The 14,940-nt window shown below is 52.9% G+C and overlaps 1 protein-coding gene across 29 annotated transcripts in view; it reads right to left on the bottom strand.

Annotated features, from left to right (window-relative positions):
* COL18A1 (collagen type XVIII alpha 1 chain) overlaps window positions 1-14,940 on the bottom strand; it is a 94,413-nt gene that overhangs the window by 30,455 nt on the left and 49,018 nt on the right. For 25 of the 29 annotated variants that reach the window (XM_081574259.1, XM_081574252.1, XM_081574244.1 and 22 more), the window contains 2 exons: window positions 7,854-8,401; window positions 447-536 (listed from right to left, as the gene is read on the bottom strand). In XM_081574259.1, the coding sequence (XP_081430385.1) occupies window positions 447-536; window positions 7,854-8,401 (638 nt within the window). Of the gene's footprint in view, window positions 1-446; window positions 537-7,853; window positions 8,402-8,506; window positions 8,568-14,940 lie in introns of those variants that run through there. The other 4 variants (XM_081574266.1, XM_081574263.1, XM_081574264.1 and 1 more) reach the window with 1 other exon arrangement.

Raw genomic sequence — 14,940 nt, 5'->3', positions numbered from 1 at the left:
CTGGGACCTGGGGCTGCCCCGGCGACACAGGTCTTCTGCCCATCTGTCCTTCACACAGAGAACTGGTGTGTCTTCTGCCTTAGGCCCCAGGGACTGTGCACGCACACACACACATTTTTTGCTCTGGCAACTACCAGTGATGCTATCACCCAATGGGTGCCCCAGGCATGACTTTTAACTGTTATGTTCCATGCATGTTTCTATGTGGAAAGTTCCAGGCAAGGGAGGCTCACCTAGGGGTCCCCAGGGTGACATTATGAGCAGATAGAAACGTGATCACGGGTAACACTCACCCAAAGTGGCAACTGTCAAAGACCTCTCTGGTCCCAATCATTTTGGGGCTTCCAGGAAAGGCCGTCCGCACCCTGGCCTGGGCCCCTCCTCCCACAGAGCACAGGAGAGGGAGGGAGGGGGCCCCCTGCCCGAGCCAGGCAGTGGCCACTCACCCCATCATCATCGTCGTCCTCGTCCTCATCCTGGCAGTGCCTGGGGCTCACCTGAGGGTCCCTGCGCAACCTCAGCTCTGAGATCAGACCCTGAACACAGAGGGAGGGGAGGGTTACCAGCAGTCCTGGGACAGAAGACCCCGACTCAGGCCGGGCCCAGCTCAGAGCCAGGCATGTCTGAGGTCGGGTCCAGCGGTAACACCGCAGGGGGTAATGTCACAGAAGGTGACACCACCCACTCCCTCTCTCTTCCCAAGGATGCTCATCATCCTCTGGGTGGTCCCAGAGCTGCACCGGCACCTGGACACAGCATGAGCAGAGAAGAGGTCATCAGAATGCAGTGTCCCTGGAGGCGGTGTCCCCTCGGGGTGTGAGGTGGACAGCACTGGGCAGGGGGAGGTTGGGAGTGGCAGGTACCTGCTGGGCAGTGTCCTGAACCAAGAGTGTGGACAATAGCCTGTGGAGAGGACTGGGACCCCCCCCTGACAGGAAGCCTGAGGCAGGGCAGGGCCACGGCCAGCTGGGATAGCACAATGGCCGAGGACCTCAGCCCGGCCGCACCGAGGCCTCCACTGCAAGGCATCCTACTCCCAGAGGGCGACGCGACCACAGGTTCTGAATTGTGGTCGAGACCTCAGGCCCGTGTATGAGGCCACGGGATCCAGGTCTTCAGTGTCCTTTGTAGAAGCTTTCCTGCCTGGAGGTCCTGAGTGTTCACAAACATTTTTCTGGGATTTCTTTTGTTTTCTACTTAACATCTTCATCCGTGGGGATGGATCACTGCATCTTCTATATAGAAACCACATTGCATCGCTTCTAAGGCACATTTTCACAGCTCTTTAAACGGGCCAGCCTAGGTCAGGAGCCAGTACACTTCCTGGATCAAGGGCCAGATGGTGACTGTTTTCAGGTCTTTGTCGCTGCTGCTCTGTGGCTGTGTCAGGATGTGAACCAGTCTGTGGACACTGGTTGTGGCTGCTCCAACCAGAATGTGCGGGACACTGAAACGTTCATGCATCACAAAATGGTCTTCTTCTTTGGTTTTTTTCCAACCACAGGAACTCGTAAAAGCCTTTCGATGTTGCGGGCTGTACAAAGACATGCAGCAGGTGGGGTGTCCTGGGGCCGCATGCTCACTCAACCAGGTTACAGTTTTTCCTCTAAGTGCCCTTCAGACTCCTTTTATCACTGACCTCCGTCTCATGGCCCTCTTGCTCCCACATGACAACAAGCAACTAACACCCCGAGTGTCCCCATGAACCCTCGCCTGAGGGCTCCACTCTTCTCTCCAGGCTCAGTTCAGGCCACCTCCTCCAGGAAGCCCTCTTGGACTCCCTCTCAAGGATCAGCACCTCCAGGGGCCAGGTCTGCCCAGCTCCATATTTCCCTCTGCATCTCTGCTTCCACTGATAGTGAGGTCTGTGTGTGTACATGTCATGTTTGTGGCACGTGTGCAAATGGATGTGCATGTGTGTATATGAGTGTATAAATGTGTCATACAGGTATGCACATAGTGGTGTGTGCACCTGCATCCATGTACTCGTGCGTATGTGCCCACGTGTGTGCATGTTCAGGCATTAACACCTGCTCCTGGGAGGCAAATGAGGTCAGCTGGCCAGGTAGGGGGCTGAGGGAGACCCCCGCATCCCCCAGCTACCGTGACGTCATCATGTCCCCAGTACAACTCCCAGCCAGGCCTGTGAGGAAAGGTGGGGGCAGGCAGGTGACTTCAGCTCCACAGCGCTCTATGATACCCCTTTTCTCAAGCAGCCCCAAGGGCTGACCCAGGGGTGACTCTGGTAGCCAGCTGCTGGGGTTCCCAAAGCTGCCCCTGCCTCACCAGCCGACAGGGGAGGGGGTACCAAGTCACCAACGATGGTTTCCTAATGCTGGCCAGTCTCCGTAGGCAGCGAGAACAGTGCCCACTGGTGGGACCCCAGGCCATCTTTACCGTTTTTCCCACTTGACCACAGCTCATTCCAGAAACTCAAGGGCAAAAGTGCCTGTGACTTCATGGTCGAGGCCCATCCTGCCTGGGGAGCCCACGGCTCTGACCCCAACACCACAGCAGGAGGCAGCTCAGTTCTCAGATGCAGGACACCCAGAGGTTCCAGAAGGTTTGGCAGGATGGCCTGGCGAGGCCTCCAGGGGAAGCTGACAGCCCAGGGGGTGGGGAGTGGGGGAGCGTGGGATAGGGTCAGCCCTGCTGTCCACGGCCCGTCCCCCGGCTGGTGGGTGGTTGCACTGCAGGGGCGAGGCGGCTGTGTCTTCCTGGAGGTAACCAGGCACAGAAGCGCCGGCTCCACTGAGGTCAGCCCGTGGCTCCAGCTGAACCAGAGCAGATGCCACATCTACAGCTGAGCCCAGCTGCTTCTGCCCCTTCATATCCAACTCCACCCCCACCTCCCTCAGTCCCCTGTCGCTGCCCCCCAGGAAAGAATGCCACTGTCCTTTTCAGGATCTTGAACCATCCAGCAGATCCCTGCAAGGTCCACAGTTAGAGTAGGGCTGGCCCCTCCTCACAGCTCTGTTGGGGAGCCCAGGCTGTGTCCAGGGCTGGGCTCACGGCGGGGACACAGGACAGCCTGACTGATGGCTCAGGACTGTGCAGAGGGCTCAGGCAGCAGGTATCAGGGTCTCTGGCCCCGTGCAGTCTGTGGAACCCAGGGGCAGAACCCAGCTGAGGGTGCGGGAGGCTGAGAGGGGCTGGTGGCAGGCAGCCCACCATGGCTGGAGCTCCGGTCTGAAGAGGGACGGGCCACTTGGCTGTGAGGAGGGGATGTGGCGGGGGCAGTGTTTGGTCCACTCCATGGAGGAGTGTCCTCCCCGCCTGCCCTCTGAATCCGGAGATGCTCCAACCACCACGGAGGGCGGTGAGCTGCCAGGAGTGTCGTGTGGAGGGCCTCTTTGCAGGAGGGTACACATGTGTGTGCTCAGAGCATGTGTGTAAGGGGGCACAGGCCGGGAGCAGGAACTCAGTGATTACACCCGCTCTCCTGCATGGGCAGACATAGGCACCCCCACTCTCGGGGTGCCAGCGCACCACCACCCGCAGGAAGCACGAGCCCCTCTGGGCTTAAAAAGGCAGGGGGTTGGCCCCTGGGCTAGGGGCAGAGGCAGCAGTGTGTTGGGGATGGAAATTCTCAGCCTACCCAGCTGAGGGTGGTGCTGAAGGGGGAACAGGCATACCCAGATGCAAGAGAGTCATCAAGATTGAGATTCCAGGGGGAGGCCCAAGGGGCCAGAGGTTAAGATTCCAGAAAGCCACCCTCTGACACCCCGGGGGGACGCTGCGAGGCAGCAACGGGGGGATGGGCCACGAGGCTCCCTCAGGCACAGGTCAGGGCACTGGACCTCTGGACATGACCATCCCCACACCAATACTGTCCCATGAGGCCAGGCTGCCACAAGCGCAGGCCAGGAGGGCTCTGGCCCCCACACTACCAGCCATCAGGGTGGCCGCTCAGTAAGAGGCCGCCGGACTCGGTTGAAATGGGGAGCAGAGGAACCAGGCCCCCCGCCAACTGGCCTGCCTACTGGGGCTTGAGCCATGGTCAGCTGGAGAGACATAAGTAGCCCAAAGGTCACCAGGCCCACTGCAAATGCTGGATGGACTTGACAGATGTTATGAAATCCAGACCATTTGAAATCTGCCCTGTCACTGCCTCACTAGGGCCCCTGGTCTTAGAGCCGTGTGCAGATGACCACAGCCCCATGTCATGAAAGCATGTCCCTCGTCATCGGTGCTGGGACTGCATCCCTGGGACTCCTCTGACAGCCCAGGTTTCTCTGGGCCCCCTGACTCACCCCTTCTGCTCCTTCTGGAAGGACCGTGTCCCTGCCCAGGCCATGGGGCTGAATGCACCTGTACAGGGGTGGGGGAACTGTAGCCCCCATGGACCTGACTGCCCGGCCTCACCCCCCGCCTCTCTTTCCTCTGCTGGCTGACCCCCAGGCCGCCTGGTCCCTTGTCACCTATGTCAGCTGTCACTGTGACTGGGCCACACCACCACTGTCCCATTCTCCACACATCCTGGACCAAGTGGCATCTCACCAGTTTCCTGTATGCCTGTATGAAGCCCCAGCTCCTGGACTATTTACATGAAATTCTATTAAAAGCATCTCTGCCCCTATTCTTTCAGGCAATGGCGTGACTACTGCAGGACTATGAACAGGTTACATTACCCATTCAGGTCACTTCAGATGATTGACAGATGGGTATTGGGAGGAGCTGATGACTGTGACCTTGAGTGCCCCGAGCTGCCCTCAGTCAGCAGCAGCAGGTTTGGTGTGGCTGGACTTGGGGGCCACAGCAGGAGAACTGGGGGTGTCAGAGGTCACCAGCACTTTCCCTGCCTGCTCTGCTACCATCCTCTGCTCTAAGCCTGCCCAAACCTAGTGTGGCTGGTGGGCATCTCTTTGCTTCAGTGGATCAATCACTTCTGAAGATCAAACCAGTCAATCCTAAAGGAAATCAACCCTGAATATTCATTGGAAGGACTGATGTTGAAACTAAAGCTCCACTACTTTTACCACCTGATGCAAAGAGACAACTCATTGGAAAAGACCCTGATGCTGGGAAATACTGAGGACAAGAGAAGAAGGGGATGACAGAGGATGAGACGGTTGGATGACATCACTGATTTGATGGACATGAGTTTGAGCAAGCTCCGGGAGATGGTGAAGGACAGGGAAGCCTGGCGTACTGCAATCATGGGGTCTCAAAGAGTCGGACGTGACTTAGCTACTGAACAACACTTTTTATATAACGTGGCCAGCAAAGCCACCTGCTGAGGCAAATTCACGGCCTCCAGCACCATCGTCACACAACAGAAGCGGTGAACGTTCAACACGAGGAGCACAGCTGGAGCACGGCCTGGGAAGCGCAAGCCAGTCCTATCCTGGCCCAGTGTCAGTTTTGGACAAGGGTCCCAGGGTCTGAACAAACACATGACTAAACCTCAGCAGAAACCTAGGTAAAGAGGAAGGTGGCTTCATACAGAGAAAAGCAGACAGGAATGAAAAAACAGGGACATTTCCAACAAAGAGAAACTAAGTCAAGAAAACTTGACCACAGAGTATCTGAAATAGTTAAGAAAAAGAAAGGATGAAGTCAATAAACACTGAAAAAGCACTGTATTAATGTTTTAAGCAAAACACTACAAAAACTGGGTGGAATTAGGAATTTCCTAAGAGATATTTATTACCATTTAAGCTCAAGCAGAAGAATGAACCTGAAAACACCAAGGATGCTCATAATTTCGGGGAGAAAACAACAAAGGCTCTGCAAGCATCTTCAGAATAGGTGCCGGGCTGAGCGTGGGGGGTCAGCGAGGGGCTGAGCACCTGCTCGAGACCACTATCCGTGACACTCTGCTCATCCTACACTCCGAGCTCTGTGCCCACCTCTGCCAAGTCCTGCCTGTCACACACATGAGTGGTTCTTTCGCAAGAGTCTCAGGTCAGAAAGACTGACAAACCCTATCCTAAGCCGACCTATCTACTCCTCCCCAGACAACACACTTCACCTCTCACCTGGTTGGAGGCAGATCAAACACCCACAGAGAGATCCCTGGAACTGGAGTTTGAGGAACAAAGGAGCCACACTGCACTGGACTTTGCAGGAAGTGACCAGGCAACATGAGGCGGGACAGCAACTTCACGGTAAGCAGGACCCCAGCCAGAGCCAGATGGAACGACCTTACAGTCCCCTCTGCTCTGTCTCTCTAACCTTCAAATATTTTTCTAGGTGTCTTCTACAGGCCAGGCTTAACCACATAAACACCTTAAATATTCCAATGGTTGGGAAAAAAAAGACTAGGTGAAAAGGCAAAAGAAAAACTGGGGAATAAAATTTACAGTGTATAAAACAAATGATCAGTATCTTTCATATATAAAGAGTTCACACAAACTAATAAGAAACCATTGAAACCATTAAAACAAAAATGCAAAGGACATGAAAAGACACGCAAGAAGAATACAGATAACCAGTAAACATGCGAAATAGTACAGTTTGTTTTCACTAACAACCAAGAAATGCAAATTAAAACACCCAGACACTGTTAGTCTACATATATGACTAGCAAGTGTGTTTTGCAGAGATGACCGCAGCCTGGCAGGGCTGAGGGAAGAGGCATCTGGGTGTCCTTGCTGCAGAAAGGTGGTGATCTCCGTTAGCACCGTGAGACAGGCAACCCCTGTCCCCACCTGCACATGAGCAACTTTTCAAGTGTTAAGAAATATAGAACTCATGGTGGCAGAGGGGGAGCAGGGGGAGGGCGGTGCCGGCAGGGAGTTTCAATCTAGAAAAGCCTGGGAATTCTCGCAACAAATCACCAGTAAACACAGCCCCTCTCCCATGGCACGGCTCCCTCCGACTTATCTCCACTTCATGAAGTTTAAGGATCAAAATGAAAACAAAAAGAGGCTCAGTTTGGTATCAAAGTCCTACTGGCTCCCAGACCCCTTGGGTGAAAGTTCCCACCAAAGGTGAAAGGTCAGCTTTCAGAAGCAAGTCACCAGGACTTAGAACAACGTTAACCAAGCAGCCTTTGTCCAGGCAATAATTAACTTTCTGTCCCCTGTGGACACACCCCCCACTAGCACACACAGGGAACCCTGTCTGAACTGCTGGGTGGGAGTGCCAGTTGCAGTGTTTAAATTCAGGGACCTGCTAAGGTCTGAGGGTGGCCATGCACTGTTTCCAGGAGGCAGGATTGGGCTAAAGGTTCCGAGAAGTGTGGGCACCGAGGACCCAGGAGAAGGACTCCACCAGCCTCCGGAACCTCCCTTCCCCAGAAATGAAGGCCGGGTCTGGGCCTGGAGGAGGGACTTCCCTGGGGACACGATGGGGACCGTCACTCGCCGGCCGCCATGGGGGAAATTCTGTCCCTGCTGCTCTGAGGAGGAGGCCTGCCCTGGGGCTCACCAGCCATGAGGCCACTGCAGTTTGGCAAAAACAACCAGCACAATGAATGCTGGTGCGTGGCCTGAAGCCTCTGGTCCAGCTGGGATGGTGTGCTAATGGCTCCCAGACAGGCGCACACTCAGTGCTCCATTGCTGTTCTGAAATTCTTTCACTGTGCGTGGTCCGTTGACAGGAGAACAAAGCTCCTGCTCACTGATGGGGTGGGGTCACCACAGGGCACCACACACGCATGTGGATAGGCATATGCACACAGGTGGTGGGGGCCTGGACGTGGCAGACGTGGGCATCCTGGGAAGGCAGTGCTCTCAGAGCAGCAGGAAGTGAACGCCCAGAGGGAGGAGAGTGGGCGGAGGGTCCTGATGGCTGTGTAACCCGGGCTTTGCCTGTCCCTGGAGCTGCCGCAGCAGCGGGCAGCAGCGGCCATCATCCATCCCCAGCTCCCCGCCCCCTGCCCCGAGTGTGGAGGCCATCATAGTTACCTGGAACTTTTCAGGGTCTGCTCCACCGGCCTGGGCCACGAAGAGGCGGGCGTCCGGCTCCAGTTGCAGGTTGTGCAGCGAGTGCACCAGGGGCTGGCCCTGGACCTCGTTACAGTCCACGAAGAGCCTGGCGTGCGCACCATCCACGCTGAGCGCCAGGCGCGTCCAGCGACCATCCAGAGCGGGCAGCTCGAAGCTGGCGGCTGTGCGCGTGTGGGTGGCTCCAGGTTCCGTGTACAGCAGCTGCACGTGCTGCCGCCCCCTGTGCGCCGCCGTCAGCTTCACGCCCACCGAGACCACCGCCTGCGCCGGGTCTGTAACCGCAAAGAGCACGCCTGCGCGCGCCGAGGCCGGCCGCACACGCAGCAGCAGCGAGAAGTCCTGGAAGAAGGCACCGGGCAGGAGGCGCCGGGCCGCCTGGCCTCCACCGCTGCCGTCCTCGCCGAACTCATAGGCGGGCCCCACGTCGGGGTCGTGTACCACGGCCACCTGCCAGGGCGGGGGCTCCCCGAGCAGCTGCTGGAGCCCCACCTCCACGACCTCGCCCTCTGCGGAGAGAAAGACAGCAGTGAGGCAGCAACAACTGGGGAAACCAAGGCCCGGGCCATCTCGCGCCTGCCCCCACAACCGCCCCAGCGGAGACAGACAGCCACCTGCTCCTTCAGGCACCACGCCCACCCCCATGGGCTCGCTGCTCCAAGTGGGGCGCAGAGACCCTCCGAAACCAGCCTGGCGGGAGAGGCAGGGGCGTGGCCTGCTGTAGACCGCCCCCCTCCCTAAAGTTAGCACAAGAAGCTCGATCCAGCCCCCTGCTCAGACTCCACATTGGAACTTGGTCCCTGCCTCCATTCCCACACTTGAGTCACATGACATACCTGACATACGAAAGACAGAGATTCGCACAGGGGTGCCCTGAGCTGAGTCCACACTAGGAACAGCCCGGAAACACCCCCAGGAAGAGAGAGGATAAGAGGGCTCCATTTCCTGGGGGTGCCTCTTAGGCTTGTCTCCCTGTCAACCTGCACGTGGTGCAGCAAACCCCACCCAAGCCTCCCAGCCCTGTGGGTTTTACCAGCAGGGCTCCTGCTCACTGCCCTGTGTTCCTGCTGGGTGCTACAACCACCACGCGGCCTGGACAGGGCTGTGTGAGGGGGGAAGGGAGGGCAGCTTTCTCCCTCCCCCACTGCCCACGCTCCCTGTCCCACACAGTCTCATCCTTCCTCTCAAACTCTCCGTGGGCTCACATCCCTCCACCTCCTCGGGTGGTAGTGTCACAGGCACACGTTCTCCAGCGATAGCCGACTGTACAGAGCCCCTTCACTGGCATGGGCCAGGCTGGGACACAGCCATGGTGCCTGGACCTCCCTGAACAGGGCTGCCTTCCAGGAGTGTAGGTGCCATCAGCAGCCTGGACTGGTGACCTCTGGGACCAGGAGCATCAAGGCTGGGGGAAAGCAGGGCCTACTTCTCTGCCCAGGGGCTGTGGTCGCTGCACGACACAGGATGGTAAACACCATCTCTGGGAGAGGCCCGCTCACCAGTGACTTCCCTGGACACCCACATTGCCAGGCAGAGGGGCAAGGACCCTCTAGGCCCTTCCTCTCAAGGCCCTGCCCCCACAACCTGGGTGAGCTCTGCCCCCAAAATGCGGTGCACAGAGAAGCTCTTCTGGGAGGCAGCTGCTGGCGTGTGGGTGTCCTAACTAAGCTGAGTATGCACACGGCTGTGTATGCAGGTGACACTATGGCTGTGTCAGCGTGTCCGTGTGTGGTAGGGCCTGGAGTCCAGCCCAAAATTGCAAGGTCAGGCTGACCCAGACTCCCTGGAGCAGAGGGAATAAATGCCGGACCCCAACTTCCGAAGACAAGCCATGTCTCTCAAAGAGCCCTCAGAGGACAAACTATGAGAAGAGAAGAGACCAGCAGCGCCCACACGAGGATGAGGGTTTGGGGTACCCGCCAGACCCCACCAGGACAGCAGCATCTTGCCTCTGCGCAGCCCTGACTTCCCACGTTGTGGGCTCCCCTTCAGCCTCACCCCCCTTGCAGGTGAGATTCTTAGGCAGATGAAAAGCGGGGAACCGCCAGGGCAGACAGCAGCACCCGCGGAACAATGGCCTGCCTCAGCACCTTCCCCGGGGTGGATGGACCCTCACCGGGACAGGGGACCTTCACAAAGACCCTGGACTCTGGGAGGCCAGCTGTCACTTTCTGCTCACAGATGGACACCACCGTCCACCCAGATGGTGCGGCTGTATGGTCCCTTTGCATCAGATGTGCCTGGGACCCCAATGTCCACTCAGGGAGATGCCCTAAGATTAAGGAACAAGGGCCTTTAGCAGCCTGAGTGCCAGTAGCCCTGGTGCCCCATCTCAGCTGTCCCCGAAGTTAAGAATGGATGTACCCCAGCGGCACGCTTCCTCCTGGGCAGCTAGAACTTTTCCAGATTGATTAAGGATGCTGAGACACAGCAGCCCTGGGCCCCTGGCTGGAAGACAATAGCCTGATACACAGACAGCCCCAGGGACCCCAGAGATGCATGAGCAGCTCCTTCCCAAAGTTCTCCCATTTCCTCTCCATGCAATTCTCCATGGTTCCCATCGGGAGTAATCTTCAGAATGCCACAGCCCTGAGATCACTGCTCCAGTCTCCAGTTACAGGCATCTTGAGCAGGGGTGGGGGTGGAGAGGGGTGGTTGTAGCCACACCTCCATGCAGATCTGGCAGCTGCTGGGCTGGAGGCCCTGGCCCAAGGCACTGGCCCAGCTGTCTCCGGGTGGAAACCAGCACCTTTCCAGCTAGCGAGTGCCTGAGCCGGGCTCTGGGAGCTTCAAGGAGCACCCTCCTGGGAACACAGTGGCTGGTACCTAGGCAAGCTGGGGCCCTCTGGACAGCCACACCTGCCTCAGATCAAGGAATCAAGGGACTTGCCTAGTTGAAGACAGTTTCCCTTCCAGCAAACAGACCAGCGTGGGCCCAGTGGAGTTTAGCCCAGGTACATAAGGTTGGCTCAACATAGCTATGACAAACCTAGACAGCGTATTAAAAAGCAGAGATATCACTTTCCAACAAAGGTCCGGTTAGTCAAAGATATGGTTTTTCCAGTATTCATGTTTGGATGTGAGAGCTGGATCATAAAGAAGACTGAGCAGCAAATAAATGATGCTTTCAAATTGTGCTGGAGAACACTACTGAAAGTCCCTTGGACTGCAAGGAGATCAAACCAGTCAATCCTAAAAGAAATCAGCCCTGAATATTCATTGGAAGGAATGGTGCTGAAGCTGAAGCTCCGATACGTTGGCTACCTGATGTGACCCATTGGAAAAGACCCTGATGCTGGGAAAGATTGAGGGCAAAAAGAGAAGGGGTGACAGAGGATGAGGTGGTTGGATGGCATCACTGACTCCATGGACAGGAGTTTGAGCAAACTCCAGGAGGTGGTGAAGGACAGGGAAGCCTGCAGTCCATGGGATCCCAAAGAGTCGGACACAATTTGGTGACTGAACAACATTTGAAATCAATTAATGGAAACCATCACATCAATAAGCTAAAGAAGAGGAAATCACATGGTCGTATCATAGATGCAGAAAAAGTATTTCATAAAATCCTACACCTATTATGATAAAAACCTTCAGTAAACTAGGAATAAAGGTGAACTTCCTCAGCTTGATAAATTATTTTTTAAAAAGCTACAGCTAACATCATACTTACTGGTGAGAAATTTTAAGCTTTTTCACTAAAACCAGGTACAAGGTAAGGATGTCCCCTCACCACTCTTTTTCAACATCATAGATAATGCCATAAGACAAGAAAAGGCAATAAAAGCACATAGGTTGGGGAGGAAGAAATAAAGCTGTCAATCTGCAGATGACATGAAAATCAAACCGCAGAAAATCCAAAATAATTATTCAAAAAATACTCCTGGATCTAGTGATTATATCAAGTTTGTAAGATATAAGATTAATGTACAAAAGTCAATCATTTTCCTATATACCATCAATGAACAAGTAGAATTTGATATTAAAACATGATACCATTCACATTAGCACCTCCAAGATGAAATATTTATATTTATACTACACATAAGTATGACAAATATATACACAAGATCTACCTGAGGAAAACTACAAAACTCTGACAAAAGAAATCAAAGAACTAAACAAATACAGAGATATTCCATGTTCATGGATAGGAAGATTCAATACTGTCAAGATATCAGTTCTTCCCAACTTGACCTATAGATTCAATACAATCCCAGTAAAAATCACAGCAAGTTATTTTGGGGTTTTCAACAAACCAACTTTGAGTTTATACAGAGAGGAAAAGACCAACTCAATACTTGAAGGAGAACAAAGTTGGAGAAGTGACACTATCTGGTTTAAGACTTACTATACAGCTATGGCAAAAACAAGACCGGAAGCTGACTGTGGCTCAGATCATGAACTCCTTATTGCCAAATTCAGACTTAAATTGAAGAAAGTGGGGAAAACCACTAGACCATTCAGGTGTGACTTAAATCAAACCCCTTATGACTATACAATGGAAGTGAGAAATAGATTTAAAGGACTAGATCTGATAAACAGAATGCCTGATGAACTATGGACGAGGTTCGTGACATTGTACAGGAGACAGGAATCAAGACCATCCCCAAGAAAAAGAAATGCAAAAGAGCAAAATGGCTGTCTGAGGAGGCCTTACAAATAGCTGTGCAAAGAAGAGAAGTGAAAAGCAAAGGAGAAAAGGAAAGATATACCCATTTGAATGCAGAGTTCCAAAGAATAGCAAGGAGAGATAAGAAAGCCTTCCTCAGTCATCAGTGCAAAGAAAGAGAGGAAAACAATAGAATAGGAAAGACTAGGGATCTCCAAGAAAATTAGAGATATCAAGGGAACATTTCATGCAAAGATGGGCTCAATAAAGGACAGAAATGGTATGGACTTAACAGAAGCAGAAGATATTAAGAAGAGGTGGCAAGAATACACAGAAGAACTGTAAGAAAAAGATCTTCATGACCCAGATAATCACAATGGTGTGATCACTCATACTCACCTAGAGCCAGACATCCTGGAATGTGAAGTCAAGTGGGCCTTAGGAAGCATCATTACAAACAAAGCTAGTGGAGGTGACGGAATTCCAGTTGAGCTATTTCAAATCCTAAAAGATAATGCTGTGAAAGTGCTGTACTCAATATGTTAGCAAATTTGGAAAACTCAGCAGTGGCCACAGGACTGGAAAAGGTCAGTTTTCATCCCAATCCCAAAGAAAGGCAATGCCAAAGAATGCTCAAACTACCGCACAATTGCACTCATCTCACATGCTAGTAAAGTAATGCTCAAAATTCTCCAAGCCAGGCTTCAGCAATACGTGAACCATGAACTTCCAGATGTTCAAGCTGGTTTTAGAAAAGGCAGAGGAACCAGAGATCAAATTGCCAACATCCACTGGATCATTGAAAAAGGAAGAGAGTTCCAGAAAAACATCCATTTCTGCTTTATTGACTATGCCAAAGCCTTTGACTGTGTGGATCACAATAAACTGTGGAAAATTCTGAAATAGATGGTAATATCAGACCACCTGACCTGTCTCTTGAGAAACCTGTATGCAGGTCAGGAAGCAACAGTTAAAACTGGACATGGAGCAACAGACTGGTTCCAAATAGGAAAAGGAGTATGTCAAGGCTGTATATTGTCACCCTGCTTATTTAACTTATATGCAGAGTACGTCATGAGAAACGCTGGGCTGGAGGAAGCACAAGCTGGAATTAAGATTGCCGGGAGAAATATCAACAATCTCAGATATGCAATGGCAACCCATTCCAGTACTCTTGCCTGGAAAATCCCATGGACGGAGGAGCCTGGTAGGCTACAGTCCATGGGGTCGCAAAGAGTCGGACACGACTGAGCAACTTCACTTTCACGCATTGGAGATGCAGATGGCACCCCACTCCAGTGTTTTTGCCTGGAGAATCCCAGGGATGGCAGAGCCTGGTGAGCTGCCATCTATGGGGTCGCACAGAGTCAGACATGACTGAAGCGACTTAGCAGCAGCAGCAGCAGATATGCAGATGACACCACCCTTATGGCAGAAAGTGAAGAACTAAAGAGCCTCTTGATGAAAGTGAAAGAGGAGAGTGAAAAAGTTGGCTTAAAGCTCAATATTCAGAAAACTAAGATCATGGCATCTGGTCCCATCCATCACTTCATGGCAAACAGATGGGGAAACAGCGGAAACAGTGACAGACTTTATTTTGGGGGCTCCAAAATCACTGCAGATGGTGACTGCAGCCATGAAATTAAAAGACACTTACTCCTTGGAAGGAAAGTTATGACCAATCTAGACAGCATATTAAATAGCAGAGTCATTACTTGCCAACAAAGGTCAGTTTAGTCAAGGCGATGGTTTTTCCAGTAGTCATGTATGGATGTGAGAGTTGGACTATAAAGAAAGCTGAACACTGCAGAATTGATGCTTTTGAACTGTGGTGTTAGAGAAGACTCTTGAGAGTCCCTTGGACTGCAAGGAGATCCAACCAGTCTGTCCTAAAGGAGATCAGTCCTGGGTGTTCATTGGTAGGACTGATGCTGAAGCTGAAACTCCCAATACTTTGGGCACCTCATGCGAAGAGCTGACTCATTGGAAAAGACCCTGATGCTGGGAAAGATTGAGGGCAGGAGGAGAAGGAGACAACAGAGGATGAGATGGTTGGATGGCATCACTGACTCAATGGACATGGGTTTGGGTAGACTCTGGGAGTTGGTGATGGACAGGGAGGCCTGGCGTGCTGCGATTCATGGGCTCACAAAGAGTTGGACATGACTGAGCGACTGAGCTGAACTGATACAGCTATGGGAATCAAGACAGTGTGGTCTTGGCAACAGAAGAGACAAGTAGATCAATGGAACAGAATAGAGAGCCCAGAAAGAGACCCACATAAATATAGCCAACCTTTAATTAAAAGGTCAAACACGATATAATGTGGAAAAGATAGTCTTTTCATCAAATGGTGTTGTAATGTCTGATATCACATGAAGAAAAAAAAAAAGAATCTAGACACAGACCCTACACCCTTCACAAAAATTAACTCACAAT

Source organism: Giraffa tippelskirchi, chromosome 2, assembly GCF_054371585.1.
Source record: "Giraffa tippelskirchi isolate mGirTip1 chromosome 2, T2T-mGirTip1v1.2.pri, whole genome shotgun sequence".
Taxonomy (NCBI): domain Eukaryota; kingdom Metazoa; phylum Chordata; class Mammalia; order Artiodactyla; family Giraffidae; genus Giraffa; species Giraffa tippelskirchi.
Note: the sequence above shows the minus strand (reverse complement) of the source record. Positions and strands in the feature narration are given on the sequence as shown.